Source organism: Opisthocomus hoazin, unplaced genomic scaffold, assembly GCF_030867145.1.
Source record: "Opisthocomus hoazin isolate bOpiHoa1 unplaced genomic scaffold, bOpiHoa1.hap1 HAP1_SCAFFOLD_272, whole genome shotgun sequence".
Lineage (NCBI taxonomy): Eukaryota > Metazoa > Chordata > Aves > Opisthocomiformes > Opisthocomidae > Opisthocomus > Opisthocomus hoazin.
The window spans coordinates 4,427-22,426 of record NW_027448715.1 but is presented as its reverse complement, the minus strand read 5'-3'; the positions used below and the strand labels follow the sequence as shown (position 1 = coordinate 22,426).

The 18,000-nt window shown below is 63.9% G+C and overlaps 1 protein-coding gene across 1 annotated transcript; it reads left to right on the top strand.

Moving 5' to 3' along the window:
- Positions 1-431: 431 nt before the first annotated feature.
- LOC142359019 (uncharacterized) lies at positions 432-17,798 on the top strand. Its single transcript, XM_075411888.1, has 8 exons — positions 432-581; positions 1,364-1,473; positions 4,031-4,140; positions 4,812-5,002; positions 7,485-7,594; positions 14,187-14,296; positions 16,868-16,977; positions 17,652-17,798. Exons 1-7 carry the CDS (start codon positions 505-507, stop codon positions 16,934-16,936), a joined length of 777 nt encoding a protein of 258 aa, XP_075268003.1. The 5' UTR covers positions 432-504; the 3' UTR covers positions 16,937-16,977; positions 17,652-17,798.
- Positions 17,799-18,000: the final 202 nt, after the last annotated feature.

Below are 18,000 nucleotides of genomic sequence, written 5' to 3'. Positions count from 1 at the left end.
AGCGCGGGGTATGGGGGTGGGGTTGGATGGAGCGGCGGGTCCCGGGGAAAAGCCCCCGGGAGGGCGGGGTCCGTGTCGGGGGCAAGGAGCGATGGGGGTGCGGCGCCGTGTCGGAGCCGCGAGTCGGGGTCTGCTCGGAGCCGGAGCCGGCGCTGGGCGCCGCCCCCTGCCCCGCTGGCGCCGCCCCCTGCCCCGCTGGCGCCGCCCCCTGCCCCGCTGGCGCCGCCCCCTGCCCCGCTGGCGCCGCCCCCGCCCCCGCAGGCGCCGCCCCCGCCCCCGCAGGCGCCGCCCCCGCCCCCGCAGGCGCCGCCCCCGCCCCCGCTGGCGCCGCCCCCGCTGGCGCCGCCCCCGCCCTCGCTGGCGCCGCCTTCGCCCCCGCTGGCACCGCCCCCGGCCCCGCTGGCACCGCCCCCGCCCCCGCCGCCCCCTGGCCGCAACGCGGTACTGCAGCCCGGCGTTCGGCTCAGAGTGTGGCCCCTCCGGCGCGCCGTCGGCTCGTGGCGCATGCGCGGTGCGGCGGAGCAGCATGGCGGCGGGCTGGTGTTCGGTGCCGGGGCGGCGGGGGAGCAGAGAGGCCAGCGGTGAGGCGGGGGCTCCCCTCCAGCGGGTGCGGGGGTGCGTGGTGGCTGCCCGAGGGTGGTGGGACGGGAAGCTTGGAGCCGGCCGCTGCAGCAGGCTGCAGGAGGCGAGCCGGGTGCGGGCAGCCCCGGGGCCAGAGGCGGGAGGTGACGGAAGGGAATGGGAGAAGGAGGCGGGCACCCCCCCCCCCCCCCCAAGTCGGCAGTGCTCCCCCGGCCCCGCTCGCCCCGCGCAGCCGCCCCCAGCTGCCTCACGTCCCCTGAAGCCTGTGTCCCGGAGCGCCCGGCCTCCCCCAAGGCCCGTGGTGCGGGCTGCCTCGGCCTCCCTGAACGCGGTCGCCGCTGCTTGTTTATGTGTGGCAGGGGCTGCGCTGAGGACGCGTTTGTCCGTTCGTGCCCTGGGGATGCCGTTGGCTGCGCCCGCTCCAGGCTTGTGTGGGCTGCGTGTGCCGGGCCTCGCTGTGCTGGCGGCGTGGGGGCGAAAAGGGAGAGGCGGAGCGCTGAGTGGCTGCGGGCAGGAGGTGGCGCGGCTGAAGCTGGAGAGTCCCGAGAAGACTGAAGAAGAAGAAGAAATGGAAGGCCAGCTGGCTGGCAGCTGCCTGGCGCTGCGGGTGAGGAAGGCTCCGTCTTGGTAGCCCGCAGCAGGCCAGGCCGCCAGCGTGCCCCGCAGGGTCTGTATGTGTCACCAGCAGCAGCATGGTCCGGTTGTGGAGCGCGCGAGCGCGGCTGCGTGCGTAGGGAGCCTTGTCTCGTAAGAGCTGCGAGACATGGACGTTTTGTCTTAGGTGGGGGACAGCCAAGCGACCGGAGTTACGGAAGAGGAATGGAGGAGAGCAGGACGGAGAAGCGTCTGAAGCGGCAGAGTCTCCCGGGAGCGCGGAGAGCGAGAGCTGCGGTGAGTGGCGGGCCCTCGGGGCCCTGTCGCCCCTCTTCTGTGTCCCGAGCTGTCCCCTGGATCCTTCTCTCTCCCACGCTGCTGTGATTTTTTTTTTTTTTTTTCTTTTTCCTTTTGTTTTCCTTTCCCTGTACCTCCCGTCTTCTGTCTGTGTGTGTGTTCTGCTCCCTCTCCCTCTTTTTCTCCCTTCAGAATTTCTCTAGCCGGCTCCCTGTCTCTATTTCTCTGTCCTGCTGGCTGTCCGGTCGTTTCTTACTGTACCTCCCTGTCCAGCCGGCTCTCTTTTTGCTCTCCCTTTTTGCCTTTCTCTCCTTCTCTGTCCTGCTTCATGGCCCTTTCTTCTCTTTCTCTCCCTCTCTGTTCTCTAGCCCCTTGCTGGTTTGTTTTGGGGTTTCCCTGCACACACGCCCCCCGCCCCTTTCTTGGTCTCTTTGTCTAGATCTGACCCTTTCTTTGTTTCTCGGTCCCTTTTTTCCTGTTCACTGTCCTTTTTCTCTCTCTGTCTGTGTCCCCTGCGCTCCGTTGCCATCTTTATCTCTCCTTTCTTCTTCATCTCCTCCCCCTGCCCCCGTCTCTCTCTCCCTCTTTCGCGCTCACCGGCCCTACATTTTCGTGCTCCGTCTCTGCAAGGCTCCTCATCCCTGTATTTCTTGATTTCTCTACCTCTCTGGCGTTTCCTTTCGACCCTTCTTTCTCTCTGAGCTTCTCGGTCTTCTCCCTTGTCTTATTTTCCTCTTCCTAGTGCTCTGCCCTGCTCCCCATCGCTTATTTTCTCTCTCCGTTTCTCTGCCCTGCTCCCCGTCCCTGTCTTTCTTTCTCCGTCCCCCTCGGCTGCTCCACAGCAGAGTTTTTCCTTTCTCCGGCTCTCTGACCCGCTCCCCGCCCACCCAGGTTGACCGTCCCAGGTTTTGTTCTGCGTCTCCATCCTGCCGCTGTCCTCATCTATCCTTTTGTGCCCTTCTCTTTCTGTCTCTTTTCGTGTGTCCCCGCTGCTTTTTTTCCCATCTCTGTCCAGCTCCCTGTCCCTTTCCTTTTTCCTCTTGCTGTCCTTTTGCCCTGCTTCCTCTTGCTGTTTTTTCTGCCTTTCTCTCTCTGCGCCATTCCCTCTCCCATCCTTTCTTTCTCGATCCCCCTGTGCAGCTCGCTGTCCCTTGTTTCCTTTCTCTCTTCCTCGGTATTTTTTTTCTTTCTCCATACCTCTCTCCCGCTGCCCGTCACGGTCGCATTTCTCCCCCCAACGCTGTCCTGCTCTGTCCCTTTTCTCTCTCTCTGTCGTTTTGTCCTGCTCCCTGTGTTTGTTTTTTAATTCCTCCCTCAGGGTCCCTCAGCCCGGTGCTGTTTTTTCCCTTCTCCGCCTCTGTCTCCTGCTGCCCAGCTGAGGCTTTTCCCCCTCCGTCTCTGTCCTGCTCCCCCGTCTCTTACTTGTGCCTGTCTTTCACTTTGTCCTGCCTCCTTGTCCCCTTTTTCTCTCTCAGTATCACCTTGTCCCGCTCCCTGTCCCTGTCTTTCTCTGACAATCTGTCCCGCTCCTTGTCCTTCTCTTTCCCTTTGCTGTTATTCCCCGTCCTTGTTCTGGCCTTTCTTCCTTCTCTTTCTGTCCTGCTGCCCCAGTGCCTCTTTTTCCACCGCTGGCCTGCTCCCTGGCCCTTGTTTCCTCTCGCCGTCCCTCTGTCCTGCTTCCTGTCCCCAGTTTTTCTGTCTCTCTTTCTCGATCCTGCTGCCTGTCCGGTCGTTTCTTGCTGTACCTGCCTGTGCAGCCGGCTCTCCCTTTTTGCCTTTCTCTCCTTCTCTTCCTGCTTCCCGGCCCGTTCTTGTCTTCCTCTCTGTCTGTCCTCTATCCCCTTGCTGGTTTGTGTTGGGATTCCAACCCTGACCACCCACCCCCTTCTTCGTCTGACCCTTTCTTTGTTTCTTAGTACGTTTCTTCCTGTTGCCTGTCCTTTTTCTCTCTCTGTCAGTGTGTCCTGCACTGCGTGGGACGGTGGTGGGAGGCTGAAAAAGGGTGGGAAGCTGGGGGGGCGGAGTGGAGGCTGGAAAGAGGTAGGAGGTTGCAGAGGGGTGGGAAGCTGAATTAAGTAGAGGCCAGCAAAAAGGGAGTTAGGAGGCTATCGAGGGGTGGGAGGCGGGGGGGGGGGGGGGGGGGGGCGAGGAGGGGGGAGTAGAGGCCAGGAAAAAAAAGGAGGCCGGAAAGGGGTGGGAGGCTGCAGAGGGGTGGGAGGCCGGGGGCGAGAGTAGAGGCCAGAAAAAAAGGGAGGCCGGAAAGGGGTGGGAGGCTGCAGAGGGGTGGGAGGCTGGGGGCGAGAGTAGAGGCCAGAAAAAAAAGGAGGCCGGGGGGTGCGAGTAGAGGCCAGAAAGGCCCTTTTTTGTGGCTTCTTCCCTGTCTTTATCTCTCTTTCCTGCCTTGTTTACTCCTCTGATTCAAGTTCTCTCTCGATCCGTGTGTTCTGCTTCCCACTCATCATATTCTCTCTTTTTCTCTGTCCTGTTCCTGAGGCTTCTTGTCTAGGAAGCCACGTCTCGTATGAGCTCTAAGACAGCCACATGCATTTTCTCTCAGGTGCAGGAGAGCCAAACGATTGGAGTTGCGGAAGAAGAAGGGAAGAGAGAAGGGGAGAGAAACATCTGAAGTGTCAAAGTCTCCCGGCAGCACCGAGAGTGAGAGCTGCGGTGAGTCGTGGGCCCTCGGGGCCCTGTCACCCCTCTTCTGCATCCTGGGCCCTCCCCGGCTCCCTCTCTTTCCCCCACTGCTACGATTATTTTTTTTTTCTGCTCTTGTGTACCTTCTTTCTCCATCTGTCTCTGACTTGTCCCCATCTTTTAGGTCCTCCCTCTTTCTGCCCTGCAGCCCGTGGCATTTTTTTCCTTCTTCCCCTCTTTCTGTTCAGCTCCCGGTTACTAGTTTTGCTTTCCTCCTACTCTGTAGCCTGTCAGTACTTTTGCTGTCTTTGGTGCTCTCTGTCTGGCTCCTCATCCCTTGATTCGAGGCCTTCCTTCTCGGCTCCGTAGCACGTCACAGATCTACTGCTTTCTCCATGTCTATTCTATTCTATTTCCTCATCTCTCTTTGTCCAGGTCCCTGCCGCTATTCTTTTTTCCTCTGTCATGCTGCAGGGTTTTTTTTTGCATCTCCTTCCTGCTCCCCGTTCTTCATTTTCGGTCTGTGTCCTGCTCCCTCTTCTTCTTTCTGCTGCCGCTCTTGCTCTCTTGCTGCTGCTTCTTTCTCCGTCTCTGTGGGACTGCCTGTCCCCGTCCTTCTCTCGCCGTCCCTTTCCCTGCTTCGTGCTTTCTCGTTCCACCGCCGCTGTCCAGCCACCTGTCACTTTTCTCCTCTCTTGTAGTGGCCTGCACCCTGCTCCTCATTTTTGGCAGCCTCTGCCGAGCAGCGCGTCGCTCCGGGAGGCGACGGACGGACTGTTCGCCGCTGGATCAACGGGCGCAGCTGCGGGAAGGAGTGCCGAGGTGTCGGAGGGGCAGAGGGAGCGTCGGGGGCCCCGAGCCCCGGAGCAGAGCGGCTCCCGGGACTGGCTGGGTGCGTGACTGAGTAAAGACCTGCGGTCCCTTTTGCCCTGGCGGCTGCGTTTGTGCTTGGTTTGCACGGGACGAGGGGCTGCGCCAGAGGCCAGGGGAGAAGGGGACGGGCTGTGGGGCTGGGGCGACGGCCCCCTGTTCCTGCCGGGGTCCATCCGTGGGCCGGGGCCGGGGGAGCCCCAGGTGCGGGCAGCGGGGCTGATGGCGACGGCCGCTCCCTGTGCCGGTGGAGGGCCCGGTGCTGCCGTGGCGCGGGTGGCCGTGGAGGGGCCGGTGCTGCCGTGGCGCGGGTGGCCGTGGAGGGGCCGGTACGATCGCTGCTGCCACCCGGTGAGCAAAGTTCGGTACTGCGGCTCGGGTGGCGCCGTGTCCAAGGGCTCGCTGCTGCCACCCGGTGAGCAAAGTTCGGTACTGCGGCTCGGGCGGCGCCAATGCGCGGTGGCGCCGTGTCCAAGAGCTCGCTGCTGCCACCCGGTGAGCAAAGTTCGGTACTGCCGCTCGAGTGGCGCAGGTGCTTTGCGCGCTGGGAGGAGCCGTGCCCTGTGTGTCCGGCGCTGCAATAAGGAACGCCTGCCTGCTTGCTGAAGTGCCCAAAGGGCTTCAGAGAGTCTTTGTGTTTGCCCAATGACGGCATCGTGGGCTCCAGCCGTGGGCCGGGGCCGGAAGAGCCCCAGGTGCGGGCAGCGGGGCTGATGGCGACGGCCCCTCCCTCTGCCGGTAGAGGGCCCGGTGCTGCCGTGCCGGGCCCGATGCGAGCCGAAGGAGGAGCGGAGCCATAGCCGGGTTGCGGCTGCAGCGAGGGAGAAGGTGAGCGCGGGGTATGGGGGGGGGGGGTTGGATGGAGCGGCGGGTCCCGGGGAAAAGCCCCCGGGAGGGCGGGGTCCGTGTCGGGGGCAAGGAGCGATGGGGGTGCGGCGCCGTGTCGGAGCCGCGAGTCGGGGTCTGCTCGGAGACGGAGCCGGCGCTGGGCGCCGCCCCCTGCCCCGCAGGCCCCGCCCCCGCTGGCGCCGCCCCCGCCCCCGCTGGCGCCGCCCCCGCCCCCGCCGCCCCCGCCCCCGCAGGCGCCGTCCCCGCCCCCGCAGGCGCCGTCCCCGCCCCCGCTGGCGCCGCCCCCGCCCCCGCTGGCGCCGCCCCCGCCCCCGCTGGCGCCGCCCCCGCCCCCGCTGGCGCCGCCCCCGCCCCCGCTGGCGCCGCCCCCGCCCCCGCTGGCGCCGCCCCCGCCCCCGCTGGCGCCGCCCCCGCCCCCGCTGGCGCCGCCCCCGCCCCCGCTGGCGCCGCCCCCGCCCCCGCTGGCGCCGCCCCCCGCCCCCGCTGGCGACGCCCCCGCCCCCGCTGGCGACGCCCCCGCCCCCGCTGGCGACGCCCCCGCCCCCGCAGGCGCCGCCCCCGCCCCCGCAGGCGCCGCCCCCGCTGGCGCCGTCCCCGCCCCCGCTGGCACCGCACCCGCCCCCGCTGGCGCCGCCCCCGCCCCCGCTGGCCCCGCAGGCGTCGCCCCCGCTGGCACCGCCCCCGGCCCCGCTGGCACCGCCCCCGCCCCCGCCGCCCCCTGGCCGCAACGCGGTACTGCAGCCCGGCGTTCGGCTCAGAGTGTGGCCCCTCCGGCGCGCCGTCGGCTCGTGGCGCATGCGCGGTGCGGCGGAGCAGCATGGCGGCGGGCTGGTGTCCGGTGCCGGGGCGGCGGGGGAGCAGAGAGGCCAGCGGTGAGGCGCGGGCTCCCCTCCAGCGGGTGCGGGGGTGCGTGGTGGCTGCCCGAGGGTGGTGGGACGGGAAGCTTGGAGCCGGCCGCTGCGGCAGGCTGCAGGAGGCGAGCCGGGTGCGGGCAGCCCCGGGGCCAGAGGCGGGAGGTGACGGAAGGGAATGGGAGAAGGAGGCGGGCAACCCCCCCCCCCCCCCCAAGTCGGCAGTGCTCCCCCGGCCCCACTCGCCCCGCGCAGCCGCCCCCAGCTGCAGCACGTCCCCTGAAGCCTGTGTCCCGGAGCGCCCGGCCTCCCCCAAGGCCCGTGGTGCGGGCTGCCTCGGCCTCCCTGAACGCGGTCGCCGCTGCTTGTTTATGTGTGGCAGGGGCTGCGCTGAGGACGCGTTTGTCCGTTCGTGCCCTGGGGATGCCGTTGGCTGCGCCCGCTCCAGGCTTGTGTGGGCTGCGTGTGCCGGGCCTCGCTGTGCTGGCGGCGTGGGGGCGAAAAGGGAGAGGCGGAGCGCTGAGTGGCTGCGGGCAGGAGGTGGCGCGGCTGAAGCTGGAGAGTCCCGAGAAGGCTGAAGAAGAAGAAGAAATGGAAGGCCACCTGGCTGGCAGCTGCCTGGCGCTGCGGGTGAGGAAGGCTCCGTCTTGGTAGCCCGCAGCAGGCCAGGCCGCCAGCGTGCCCCGCAGGGTCTGTATGTGTCACCAGCAGCAGCATGGTCCGGTTGTGGAGCGCGCGAGCGCGGCTGCGTGCGTAGGGATCCTTGTCTCGTAAGAGCTGCGAGACATGGACGTTTTGTCTTAGGTGGGGGACAGCCAAGCGACCGGAGTTACGGAAGAGGAATGGAGGAGAGCAGGACAGAGAAGCGTCTGAAGCGGCAGAGTCTCCCGGGAGCGCGGAGAGCGAGAGCTGCGGTGAGTGGCGGGCCCTCGGGGCCCTGTCGCCCCTCTTCTGTGTCCCGAGCTGTCCCCTGGATCCTTCTCTCTCCCACGCTGCTGTGATTTTTTTTTTTTTTTCTTTTTCCTTTTGTTTTCCTTTCCCTGTACCTCCCGTCTTCTGTCTGTGTGTGTGTTCTGCTCCCTCTCCCTCTTTTTCTCCCTTCAGAATTTCTCTAGCCGGCTCCCTGTCTCTATTTCTCTGTCCTGCTGGCTGTCCGGTCGTTTCTTACTGTACCTCCCTGTCCAGCCGGCTCTCTTTTTGCTCTCCCTTTTTGCCTTTCTCTCCTTCTCTGTCCTGCTTCATGGCCCTTTCTTCTCTTTCTCTCCCTCTCTGTTCTCTAGCCCCTTGCTGGTTTGTTTTGGGGTTTCCCTGCACACACGCCCCCCGCCCCTTTCTTGGTCTCTTTGTCTAGATCTGACCCTTTCTTTGTTTCTCGGTCCCTTTTTTCCTGTTCACTGTCCTTTTTCTCTCTCTGTCTGTGTCCCCTGCGCTCCGTTGCCATCTTTATCTCTCCTTTCTTCTTCATCTCCTCCCCCTGCCCCCGTCTCTCTCTCCCTCTTTCGCGCTCACCGGCCCTACATTTTCGTGCTCCGTCTCTGCAAGGCTCCTCATCCCTGTATTTCTTGATTTCTCTACCTCTCTGGCGTTTCCTTTCGACCCTTCTTTCTCTCTGAGCTTCTCGGTCTTCTCCCTTGTCTTATTTTCCTCTTCCTAGTGCTCTGCCCTGCTCCCCATCGCTTATTTTCTCTCTCCGTTTCTCTGCCCTGCTCCCCGTCCCTGTCTTTCTTTCTCCGTCCCCCTCGGCTGCTCCACAGCAGAGTTTTTCCTTTCTCCGGCTCTCTGACCCGCTCCCCGCCCACCCAGGTTGACCGTCCCAGGTTTTGTTCTGCGTCTCCATCCTGCCGCTGTCCTCATCTATCCTTTTGTGCCCTTCTCTTTCTGTCTCTTTTCGTGTGTCCCCGCTGCTTTTTTTCCCATCTCTGTCCAGCTCCCTGTCCCTTTCCTTTTTCCTCTTGCTGTCCTTTTGCCCTGCTTCCTCTTGCTGTTTTTTCTGCCTTTCTCTCTCTGCGCCATTCCCTCTCCCATCCTTTCTTTCTCCATCCCCCTGTGCAGCTCGCTGTCCCTTGTTTCCTTTCTCTCTTCCTCGGTATTTTTTTTCTTTCTCCATACCTCTCTCCCGCTGCCCGTCACGGTCGCATTTCTCCCCCCAACGCTGTCCTGCTCTGTCCCTTTTCTCTCTCTCTGTCGTTTTGTCCTGCTCCCTGTGTTTGTTTTTTAATTCCTCCCTCAGGGTCCCTCAGCCCGGTGCTGTTTTTTCCCTTCTCCGCCTCTGTCTCCTGCTGCCCAGCTGAGGCTTTTCCCCCTCCGTCTCTGTCCTGCTCCCCCGTCTCTTACTTGTGCCTGTCTTTCACTTTGTCCTGCCTCCTTGTCCCCTTTTTCTCTCTCAGTATCACCTTGTCCCGCTCCCTGTCCCTGTCTTTCTCTGACAATCTGTCCCGCTCCTTGTCCTTCTCTTTCCCTTTGCTGTTATTCCCCGTCCTTGTTCTGGCCTTTCTTCCTTCTCTTTCTGTCCTACTGCCCCAGTGCCTCTTTTTCCACCGCTGTCCTGCTCCCTGGCCCTTGTTTCCTCTCGCCGTCCCTCTGTCCTGCTTCCTGTCCCCAGTTTTTCTGTCTCTCTTTCTCGATCCTGCTGCCTGTCCGGTCGTTTCTTGCTGTACCTGCCTGTGCAGCCGGCTCTCCCTTTTTGCCTTTCTCTCCTTCTCTTCCTGCTTCCCGGCCCGTTCTTGTCTTCCTCTCTGTCTGTCCTCTATCCCCTTGCTGGTTTGTGTTGGGATTCCAACCCTGACCACCCACCCCCTTCTTCGTCTGACCCTTTCTTTGTTTCTTAGTACGTTTCTTCCTGTTGCCTGTCCTTTTTCTCTCTCTGTCAGTGTGTCCTGCACTGCGTGGGACGGTGGTGGGAGGCTGAAAAAGGGTGGGAAGCTGGGGGGGCGGAGTGGAGGCTGGAAAGAGGTAGGAGGTTGCAGAGGGGTGGGAAGCTGAATTAAGTAGAGGCCAGCAAAAAGGGAGTTAGGAGGCTATCGAGGGGTGGGAGGCGGGGGGGGGGGGGGGGGGGGCGAGGAGGGGGGAGTAGAGGCCAGGAAAAAAAAGGAGGCCGGAAAGGGGTGGGAGGCTGCAGAGGGGTGGGAGGCCGGGGGCGAGAGTAGAGGCCAGAAAAAAAGGGAGGCCGGAAAGGGGTGGGAGGCTGCAGAGGGGTGGGAGGCTGGGGGCGAGAGTAGAGGCCAGAAAAAAAAGGAGGCCGGGGGGTGCGAGTAGAGGCCAGAAAGGCCCTTTTTTGTGGCTTCTTCCCTGTCTTTATCTCTCTTTCCTGCCTTGTTTACTCCTCTGATTCAAGTTCTCTCTCGATCCGTGTGTTCTGCTTCCCACTCATCATATTCTCTCTTTTTCTCTGTCCTGTTCCTGAGGCTTCTTGTCTAGGAAGCCACGTCTCGTATGAGCTCTAAGACAGCCACATGCATTTTCTCTCAGGTGCAGGAGAGCCAAACGATTGGAGTTGCGGAAGAAGAAGGGAAGAGAGAAGGGGAGAGAAACATCTGAAGTGTCAAAGTCTCCCGGCAGCACCGAGAGTGAGAGCTGCGGTGAGTCGTGGGCCCTCGGGGCCCTGTCACCCCTCTTCTGCATCCTGGGCCCTCCCCGGCTCCCTCTCTTTCCCCCACTGCTACGATTATTTTTTTTTTCTGCTCTTGTGTACCTTCTTTCTCCATCTGTCTCTGACTTGTCCCCATCTTTTAGGTCCTCCCTCTTTCTGCCCTGCAGCCCGTGGCATTTTTTTCCTTCTTCCCCTCTTTCTGTTCAGCTCCCGGTTACTAGTTTTGCTTTCCTCCTACTCTGTAGCCTGTCAGTACTTTTGCTGTCTTTGGTGCTCTCTGTCTGCCTCCTCGTCCCTTGATTCGAGGCCTTCCTTCTCGGCTCCGTAGCACGTCACAGATCTACTGCTTTCTCCATGTCTATTCTATTCTATTTCCTCATCTCTCTTTGTCCAGGTCCCTGCCGCTATTCTTTTTTCCTCTGTCATGCTGCAGGGTTTTTTTTTTGCATCTCCTTCCTGCTCCCCGTTCTTCATTTTCGGTCTGTGTCCTGCTCCCTCTTCTTCTTTCTGCTGCCGCTCTTGCTCTCTTGCTGCTGCTTCTTTCTCCGTCTCTGTGGGACTGCCTGTCCCCGTCCTTCTCTCGCCGTCCCTTTCCCTGCTTGGTGCTTTCTCGTTCCACCGCCGCTGTCCAGCCACCTGTCACTTTTCTCCTCTCTTGTAGTGGCCTGCACCCTGCTCCTCATTTTTGGCAGCCTCTGCCGAGCAGCGCGTCGCTCCGGGAGGCGACGGACGGACTGTTCGCCGCTGGATCAACGGGCGCAGCTGCGGGAAGGAGTGCCGAGGTGTCGGAGGGGCAGAGGGAGCGTCGGGGGCCCCGAGCCCCGGAGCAGAGCAGCTCCCGGGACTGGCTGGGTGCGTGACTGAGTAAAGACCTGCGGTCCCTTTTGCCCTGGCGGCTGCGTTTGTGCTTGGTTTGCACGGGACGAGGGGCTGCGCCAGAGGCCAGGGGAGAAGGGGACGGGCTGTGGGGCTGGGGCGACGGCCCCCTGTTCCTGCCGGGGTCCATCCGTGGGCCGGGGCCGGGGGAGCCCCAGGTGCGGGCAGCGGGGCTGATGGCGACGGCCGCTCCCTGTGCCGGTGGAGGGCCCGGTGCTGCCGTGGCGCGGGTGGCCGTGGAGGGCCCGGTGCTGCCGTGGCGCGGGTGGCCGTGGAGGGGCCGGTGCTGCCGTGGCGCGGGTGGCCGTGGAGGGGCCGGTACGATCGCTGCTGCCACCCGGTGAGCAAAGTTCGGTACTGCGGCTCGGGTGGCGCCGTGTCCAAGGGCTCGCTGCTGCCACCCGGTGAGCAAAGTTCGGTACTGCGGCTCGGGCGGCGCCAATGCGCGGTGGCGCCGTGTCCAAGAGCTCGCTGCTGCCACCCGGTGAGCAAAGTTCGGTACTGCCGCTCGAGTGGCGCAGGTGCTTTGCGCGCTGGGAGGAGCCGTGCCCTGTGTGTCCGGCGCTGCAATAAGGAACGCCTGCCTGCTTGCTGAAGTGCCCAAAGGGCTTCAGAGAGTCTTTGTGTTTGCCCAATGACGGCATCGTGGGCTCCAGCCGTGGGCCGGGGCCGGAAGAGCCCCAGGTGCGGGCAGCGGGGCTGATGGCGACGGCCCCTCCCTCTGCCGGTAGAGGGCCCGGTGCTGCCGTGCCGGGCCCGATGCGAGCCGAAGGAGGAGCGGAGCCATAGCCGGGTTGCGGCTGCAGCGAGGGAGAAGGTGAGCGCGGGGTATGGGGGTGGGGTTGGATGGAGCGGCGGGTCCCGGGGAAAAGCCCCCGGGAGGGCGGGGTCCGTGTCGGGGGCAAGGAGCGATGGGGGTGCGGCGCCGTGTCGGAGCCGCGAGTCGGGGTCTGCTCGGAGGCGGAGCCGGCGCTGGGCGCCGCCCCCGCCCCCGCCGGCACCGCCCCCGCCGCCCCCGCCCCCGCAGGCTCCGCCCCCGCCCCCGCAGGCTCCGCCCCCGCCCCCGCAGGCTCCGCCCCCGCCCCCGCAGGCACCGCCCCCGCCCCCGCAGGCACCGCCCCCGCCCCCGCTGGCGCCGCCCCCGCCCCCGCTGGCGCCGCCCCCGCTGGCGCCGCCCCCGCCCCCGCTGGCGCCGCCCCCGCCCCCGCCCCCGCTGGCGACGCCCCCGCCCCCGCTGGCGCCGCCCCCGCCGGCGCCGCCCCCGCCGCCCGCTGGCGCCGCCGGCGCCGCCCCCGCCCCCGCTGGCGCCGCCCCCGGGCGGCATGGTCCGGTTGTGGAGCGCGCGAGTGCGGCTGCGTGCGTAGGGAGCCTTGTCTCGTAAGAGCTGCGAGACATGGACGTTTTGTCTTAGTTGGGGGGCAGCCAAGACACCCTCTGCCGGTAGAGGGCCCGGTGCTGCCGTGCCGGGCCCGATGCGAGCCGAAGGAGGAGCGGAGCCATAGCCGGGTTGCGGCTGCAGCGAGGGAGAAGGTGAGCGCGGGGTATGGGGGTGGGGTTGGATGGAGCGGCGGGTCCCGGGGAAAAGCCCCCGGGAGGGCGGGGTCCGTGTCGGGGGCAAGGAGCGATGGGGGTGCGGCGCCGTGTCGGAGCCGCGAGTCGGGGTCTGCTCGGAGCCGGAGCCGGCGCTGGGCGCCGCCCCCTGCCCCGCTGGCGCCGCCCCCTGCCCCGCTGGCGCCGCCCCCTGCCCCGCAGGCGCCGCCCCCGCCCCCGCAGGCGCCGCCCCCGCCCCCGCAGGCGCCGCCCCCGCCCCCGCAGGCGCCGCCCCCGCCCCCGCTGGCGCCGCCCCCGCTGGCGCCGCCCCCGCCCCCGCTGGCGCCGCCCCCGCCCCCGCTGGCGCCGCCCCCGGCCCCGCTGGCGACGCCCCCGCCCCCGCTGGCGACGCCCCCGCCCCCGCTGGCGACGCCTCCGCCCCCGCTGGCGACGCCCCCGCTGGCGCCGCCGGCGCCGCCCCCGCTGGCGCCGCCCCCGCCCTCGCTGGCGCCGCCTTCGCCCCCGCTGGCACCGCCCCCGGCCCCGCTGGCACCGCCCCCGCCCCCGCCGCCCCCTGGCCGCAACGCGGTACTGCAGCCCGGCGTTCGGCTCAGAGTGTGGCCCCTCCGGCGCGCCGTCGGCTCGTGGCGCATGCGCGGTGCGGCGGAGCAGCATGGCGGCGGGCTGGTGTTCGGTGCCGGGGCGGCGGGGGAGCAGAGAGGCCAGCGGTGAGGCGGGGGCTCCCCTCCAGCGGGTGCGGGGGTGCGTGGTGGCTGCCCGAGGGTGGTGGGACGGGAAGCTTGGAGCCGGCCGCTGCAGCAGGCTGCAGGAGGCGAGCCGGGTGCGGGCAGCCCCGGGGCCAGAGGCGGGAGGTGACGGAAGGGAATGGGAGAAGGAGGCGGGCACCCCCCCCCCCCCCCCCAAGTCGGCAGTGCTCCCCCGGCCCCGCTCGCCCCGCGCAGCCTCCCCCAGCTGCCTCACGTCCCCTGAAGCCTGTGTCCCGGAGCGCCCGGCCTCCCCCAAGGCCCGTGGTGCGGGCTGCCTCGGCCTCCCTGAACGCGGTCGCCGCTGCTTGTTTATGTGTGGCAGGGGCTGCGCTGAGGACGCGTTTGTCCGTTCGTGCCCTGGGGATGCCGTTGGCTGCGCCCGCTCCAGGCTTGTGTGGGCTGCGTGTGCCGGGCCTCGCTGTGCTGGCGGCGTGGGGGCGAAAAGGGAGAGGCGGAGCGCTGAGTGGCTGCGGGCAGGAGGTGGCGCGGCTGAAGCTGGAGAGTCCCGAGAAGACTGAAGAAGAAGAAGAAATGGAAGGCCACCTGGCTGGCAGCTGCCTGGCGCTGCGGGTGAGGAAGGCTCCGTCTTGGTAGCCCGCAGCAGGCCAGGCCGCCAGCGTGCCCCGCAGGGTCTGTATGTGTCACCAGCAGCAGCATGGTCCGGTTGTGGAGCGCGCGAGCGCGGCTGCGTGCGTAGGGAGCCTTGTCTCGTAAGAGCTGCGAGACATGGACGTTTTGTCTTAGGTGGGGGACAGCCAAGCGACCGGAGTTACGGAAGAGGAATGGAGGAGAGCAGGACGGAGAAGCGTCTGAAGCGGCAGAGTCTCCCGGGAGCGCGGAGAGCGAGAGCTGCGGTGAGTGGCGGGCCCTCGGGGCCCTGTCGCCCCTCTTCTGTGTCCCGAGCTGTCCCCTGGATCCTTCTCTCTCCCACGCTGCTGTGATTTTTTTTTTTTTTTTCTTTTTCCTTTTGTTTTCCTTTCCCTGTACCTCCCGTCTTCTGTCTGTGTGTGTGTTCTGCTCCCTCTCCCTCTTTTTCTCCCTTCAGAATTTCTCTAGCCGGCTCCCTGTCTCTATTTCTCTGTCCTGCTGGCTGTCCGGTCGTTTCTTACTGTACCTCCCTGTCCAGCCGGCTCTCTTTTTGCTCTCCCTTTTTGCCTTTCTCTCCTTCTCTGTCCTGCTTCATGGCCCTTTCTTCTCTTTCTCTCCCTCTCTGTTCTCTAGCCCCTTGCTGGTTTGTTTTGGGGTTTCCCTGCACACACGCCCCCCGCCCCTTTCTTGGTCTCTTTGTCTAGATCTGACCCTTTCTTTGTTTCTCGGTCCCTTTTTTCCTGTTCACTGTCCTTTTTCTCTCTCTGTCTGTGTCCCCTGCGCTCCGTTGCCATCTTTATCTCTCCTTTCTTCTTCATCTCCTCCCCCTGCCCCCGTCTCTCTCTCCCTCTTTCGCGCTCACCGGCCCTACATTTTCGTGCTCCGTCTCTGCAAGGCTCCTCATCCCTGTATTTCTTGATTTCTCTACCTCTCTGGCGTTTCCTTTCGACCCTTCTTTCTCTCTGAGCTTCTCGGTCTTCTCCCTTGTCTTATTTTCCTCTTCCTAGTGCTCTGCCCTGCTCCCCATCGCTTATTTTCTCTCTCCGTTTCTCTGCCCTGCTCCCCGTCCCTGTCTTTCTTTCTCCGTCCCCCTCGGCTGCTCCACAGCAGAGTTTTTCCTTTCTCCGGCTCTCTGACCCGCTCCCCGCCCACCCAGGTTGACCGTCCCAGGTTTTGTTCTGCGTCTCCATCCTGCCGCTGTCCTCATCTATCCTTTTGTGCCCTTCTCTTTCTGTCTCTTTTCGTGTGTCCCCGCTGCTTTTTTTCCCATCTCTGTCCAGCTCCCTGTCCCTTTCCTTTTTCCTCTTGCTGTCCTTTTGCCCTGCTTCCTCTTGCTGTTTTTTCTGCCTTTCTCTCTCTGCGCCATTCCCTCTCCCATCCTTTCTTTCTCGATCCCCCTGTGCAGCTCGCTGTCCCTTGTTTCCTTTCTCTCTTCCTCGGTATTTTTTTTCTTTCTCCATACCTCTCTCCCGCTGCCCGTCACGGTCGCATTTCTCCCCCCAACGCTGTCCTGCTCTGTCCCTTTTCTCTCTCTCTGTCGTTTTGTCCTGCTCCCTGTGTTTGTTTTTTAATTCCTCCCTCAGGGTCCCTCAGCCCGGTGCTGTTTTTTCCCTTCTCCGCCTCTGTCTCCTGCTGCCCAGCTGAGGCTTTTCCCCCTCCGTCTCTGTCCTGCTCCCCGTCTCTTACTTGTGCCTGTCTTTCACTTTGTCCTGCCTCCTTGTCCCCTTTTTCTCTCTCAGTATCACCTTGTCCCGCTCCCTGTCCCTGTCTTTCTCTGACAATCTGTCCCGCTCCTTGTCCTTCTCTTTCCCTTTGCTGTTATTCCCCGTCCTTGTTCTGGCCTTTCTTCCTTCTCTTTCTGTCCTGCTGCCCAGTGCCTCTTTTTCCACCGCTGGCCTGCTCCTGGCCCTTGTTTCCCTCTCGCCGTCCCTCTGTCCTGCTTCCTGTCCCAGTTTTTCTGTCTCTCTTTCTCGATCCTGCTGCCTGTCCGGTCGTTTCTTGCTGTACCTGCCTGTGCAGCCGGCTCTCCCTTTTTGCCTTTCTCTCCTTCTCTTCCTGCTTCCCGGCCCGTTCTTGTCTTCCTCTCTGTCTGTCCTCTATCCCCTTGCTGGTTTGTGTTGGGATTCCAACCCTGACCACCCACCCCCTTCTTCGTCTGACCCTTTCTTTGTTTCTTAGTACGTTTCTTCCTGTTGCCTGTCCTTTTTCTCTCTCTGTCAGTGTGTCCTGCACTGCGTGGGACGGTGGTGGGAGGCTGAAAAAGGTGGGAAGCTGGGGGGGCGGAGTGTGGGCTGGAAAGAGGTAGGAGGTTGCAGAGGGGTGGGGAAGCTGAATTAAGTAGAGGCCAGCAAAAAGGGAGTTAGGAGGCTATCGAGGGGTGGGAGGCGGGGGGGGGGGGGGTGGGGGGGGGGGGGGGGGGGGCGAGGAGGGGGGGAGTAGAGGCCAGGAAAAAAAAGGAGGCCGGAAAGGGGTGGGGAGGCTGCAGAGGGGGTGGGAGTGCCGGGGGCGAGAGTAGAGGCCAGAAAAAAAGGGAGGCCGAAAGGGGTGGGAGGCTGCAGAGGGGTGGGAGGCTGGGGGCGAGAGTAAGAGGCCAGAAAAAAAAGGAGGCCGGGGGGTGCGAGTAGAGGCCAGAAAGGCCCTTTTTTGTGGCTTCTTCCCTGTCTTTATCTCTCTTTCCTGCCTTGTTACCTCCTCTGATTCAAGTTCTCTCTCGATCCGTGTGTTCTGCTTCCCACTCATCATATTCTCTCTTTTTCTCTGTCCTGTTCCTGAGGCTTCTTGTCTAGGAAGCCACGTCTCGTATGAGCTCTAAGACAGCCACATGCATTTTCTCTCAGGTGCAGGAGAGCCAAACGATTGGAGTTGCGGAAGAAGAAGGGAAGAGAGAAGGGGAGAGAAACATCTGAAGTGTCAAAGTCTCCCGGCAGCACCGAGAGTGAGAGCTGCGGTGAGTCGTGGGCCCTCGGGGCCCTGTCACCCCTCTTCTGCATCCTGGGCCCTCCCCGGCTCCCTCTCTTTCCCCCACTGCTACGATTATTTTTTTTTTCTGCTCTTGTGTACCTTCTTCTCCATCTGTCTCTGACTTGTCCCCATCTTTAGGTCCTCCCTCTTTCTGCCCTGCAGCCCGTGGCATTTTTTTCCTTCTTCCCCTCTTTCTGTTCAGCTCCCGGTTACTAGTTTTGCTTTCCTCCTACTCTGTAGCCTGTCAGTACTTTTGCTGTCTTTGGTGCTCTCTGTCTGGCTCCTCATCCCTTGATTCGAGGCCTTCTTCTCGGCTCCGTAGCACGTCACAGATCTACTGCTTTCTCCATGTCTATTCTATTCTATTTCCTCATCTCTCTTTGTCCAGGGTCCCTGCCGCTATTTCTTTTTTCCTCTGTCATGCTGCAGGGTTTTTTTTTTGCATCTCCTTCCTGCCTCCCCGTTCTTCATTTTCGGTCTGTGTCCTGCTCCCTCTTCTTCTTTCTGCTGCCGCTCTTGCTCTCTTGCTGCTGCTTCTTTCTCCGTCTCTGTGGGACTGCCTGTCCCCGTCCTTCTCATCGCCGTCCCTTTCCCTGCTTCGTGCTTTCTCGTTCCACCGCCGCTGTCCAGCCACCTGTCACTTTTCCTCCTCTCTTGTAGTGGCCTGCACCCTGCTCCTCATTTTTGGCAGCCTCTGCCGAGCAGCGCGTCGCTCCGGGAGGCGACGGACGGACTGTTCGCCGCTGGATCAACGGGCGCAGCTGCGGGAAGGAGTGCCGAGGTGTCGGAGGGGCAGAGGGAGCGTCGGGGGGCCCCGAGCCCCGGAGCAGAGCGGCTCCCGGGACTGGCTGGGTGCGTGACTGAGTAAAGACCTGCGGTCCCTTTTGCCCTGGCGGCTGCGTTTGTGCTTGGTTTGCACGGGACGAGGGGCTGCGCCAGAGGCCAGGGGAGAAGGGGACGGGCTGTGGGGCTGGGGCGACGGCCCCCTGTTCCTGCCGGGGTCCATCCG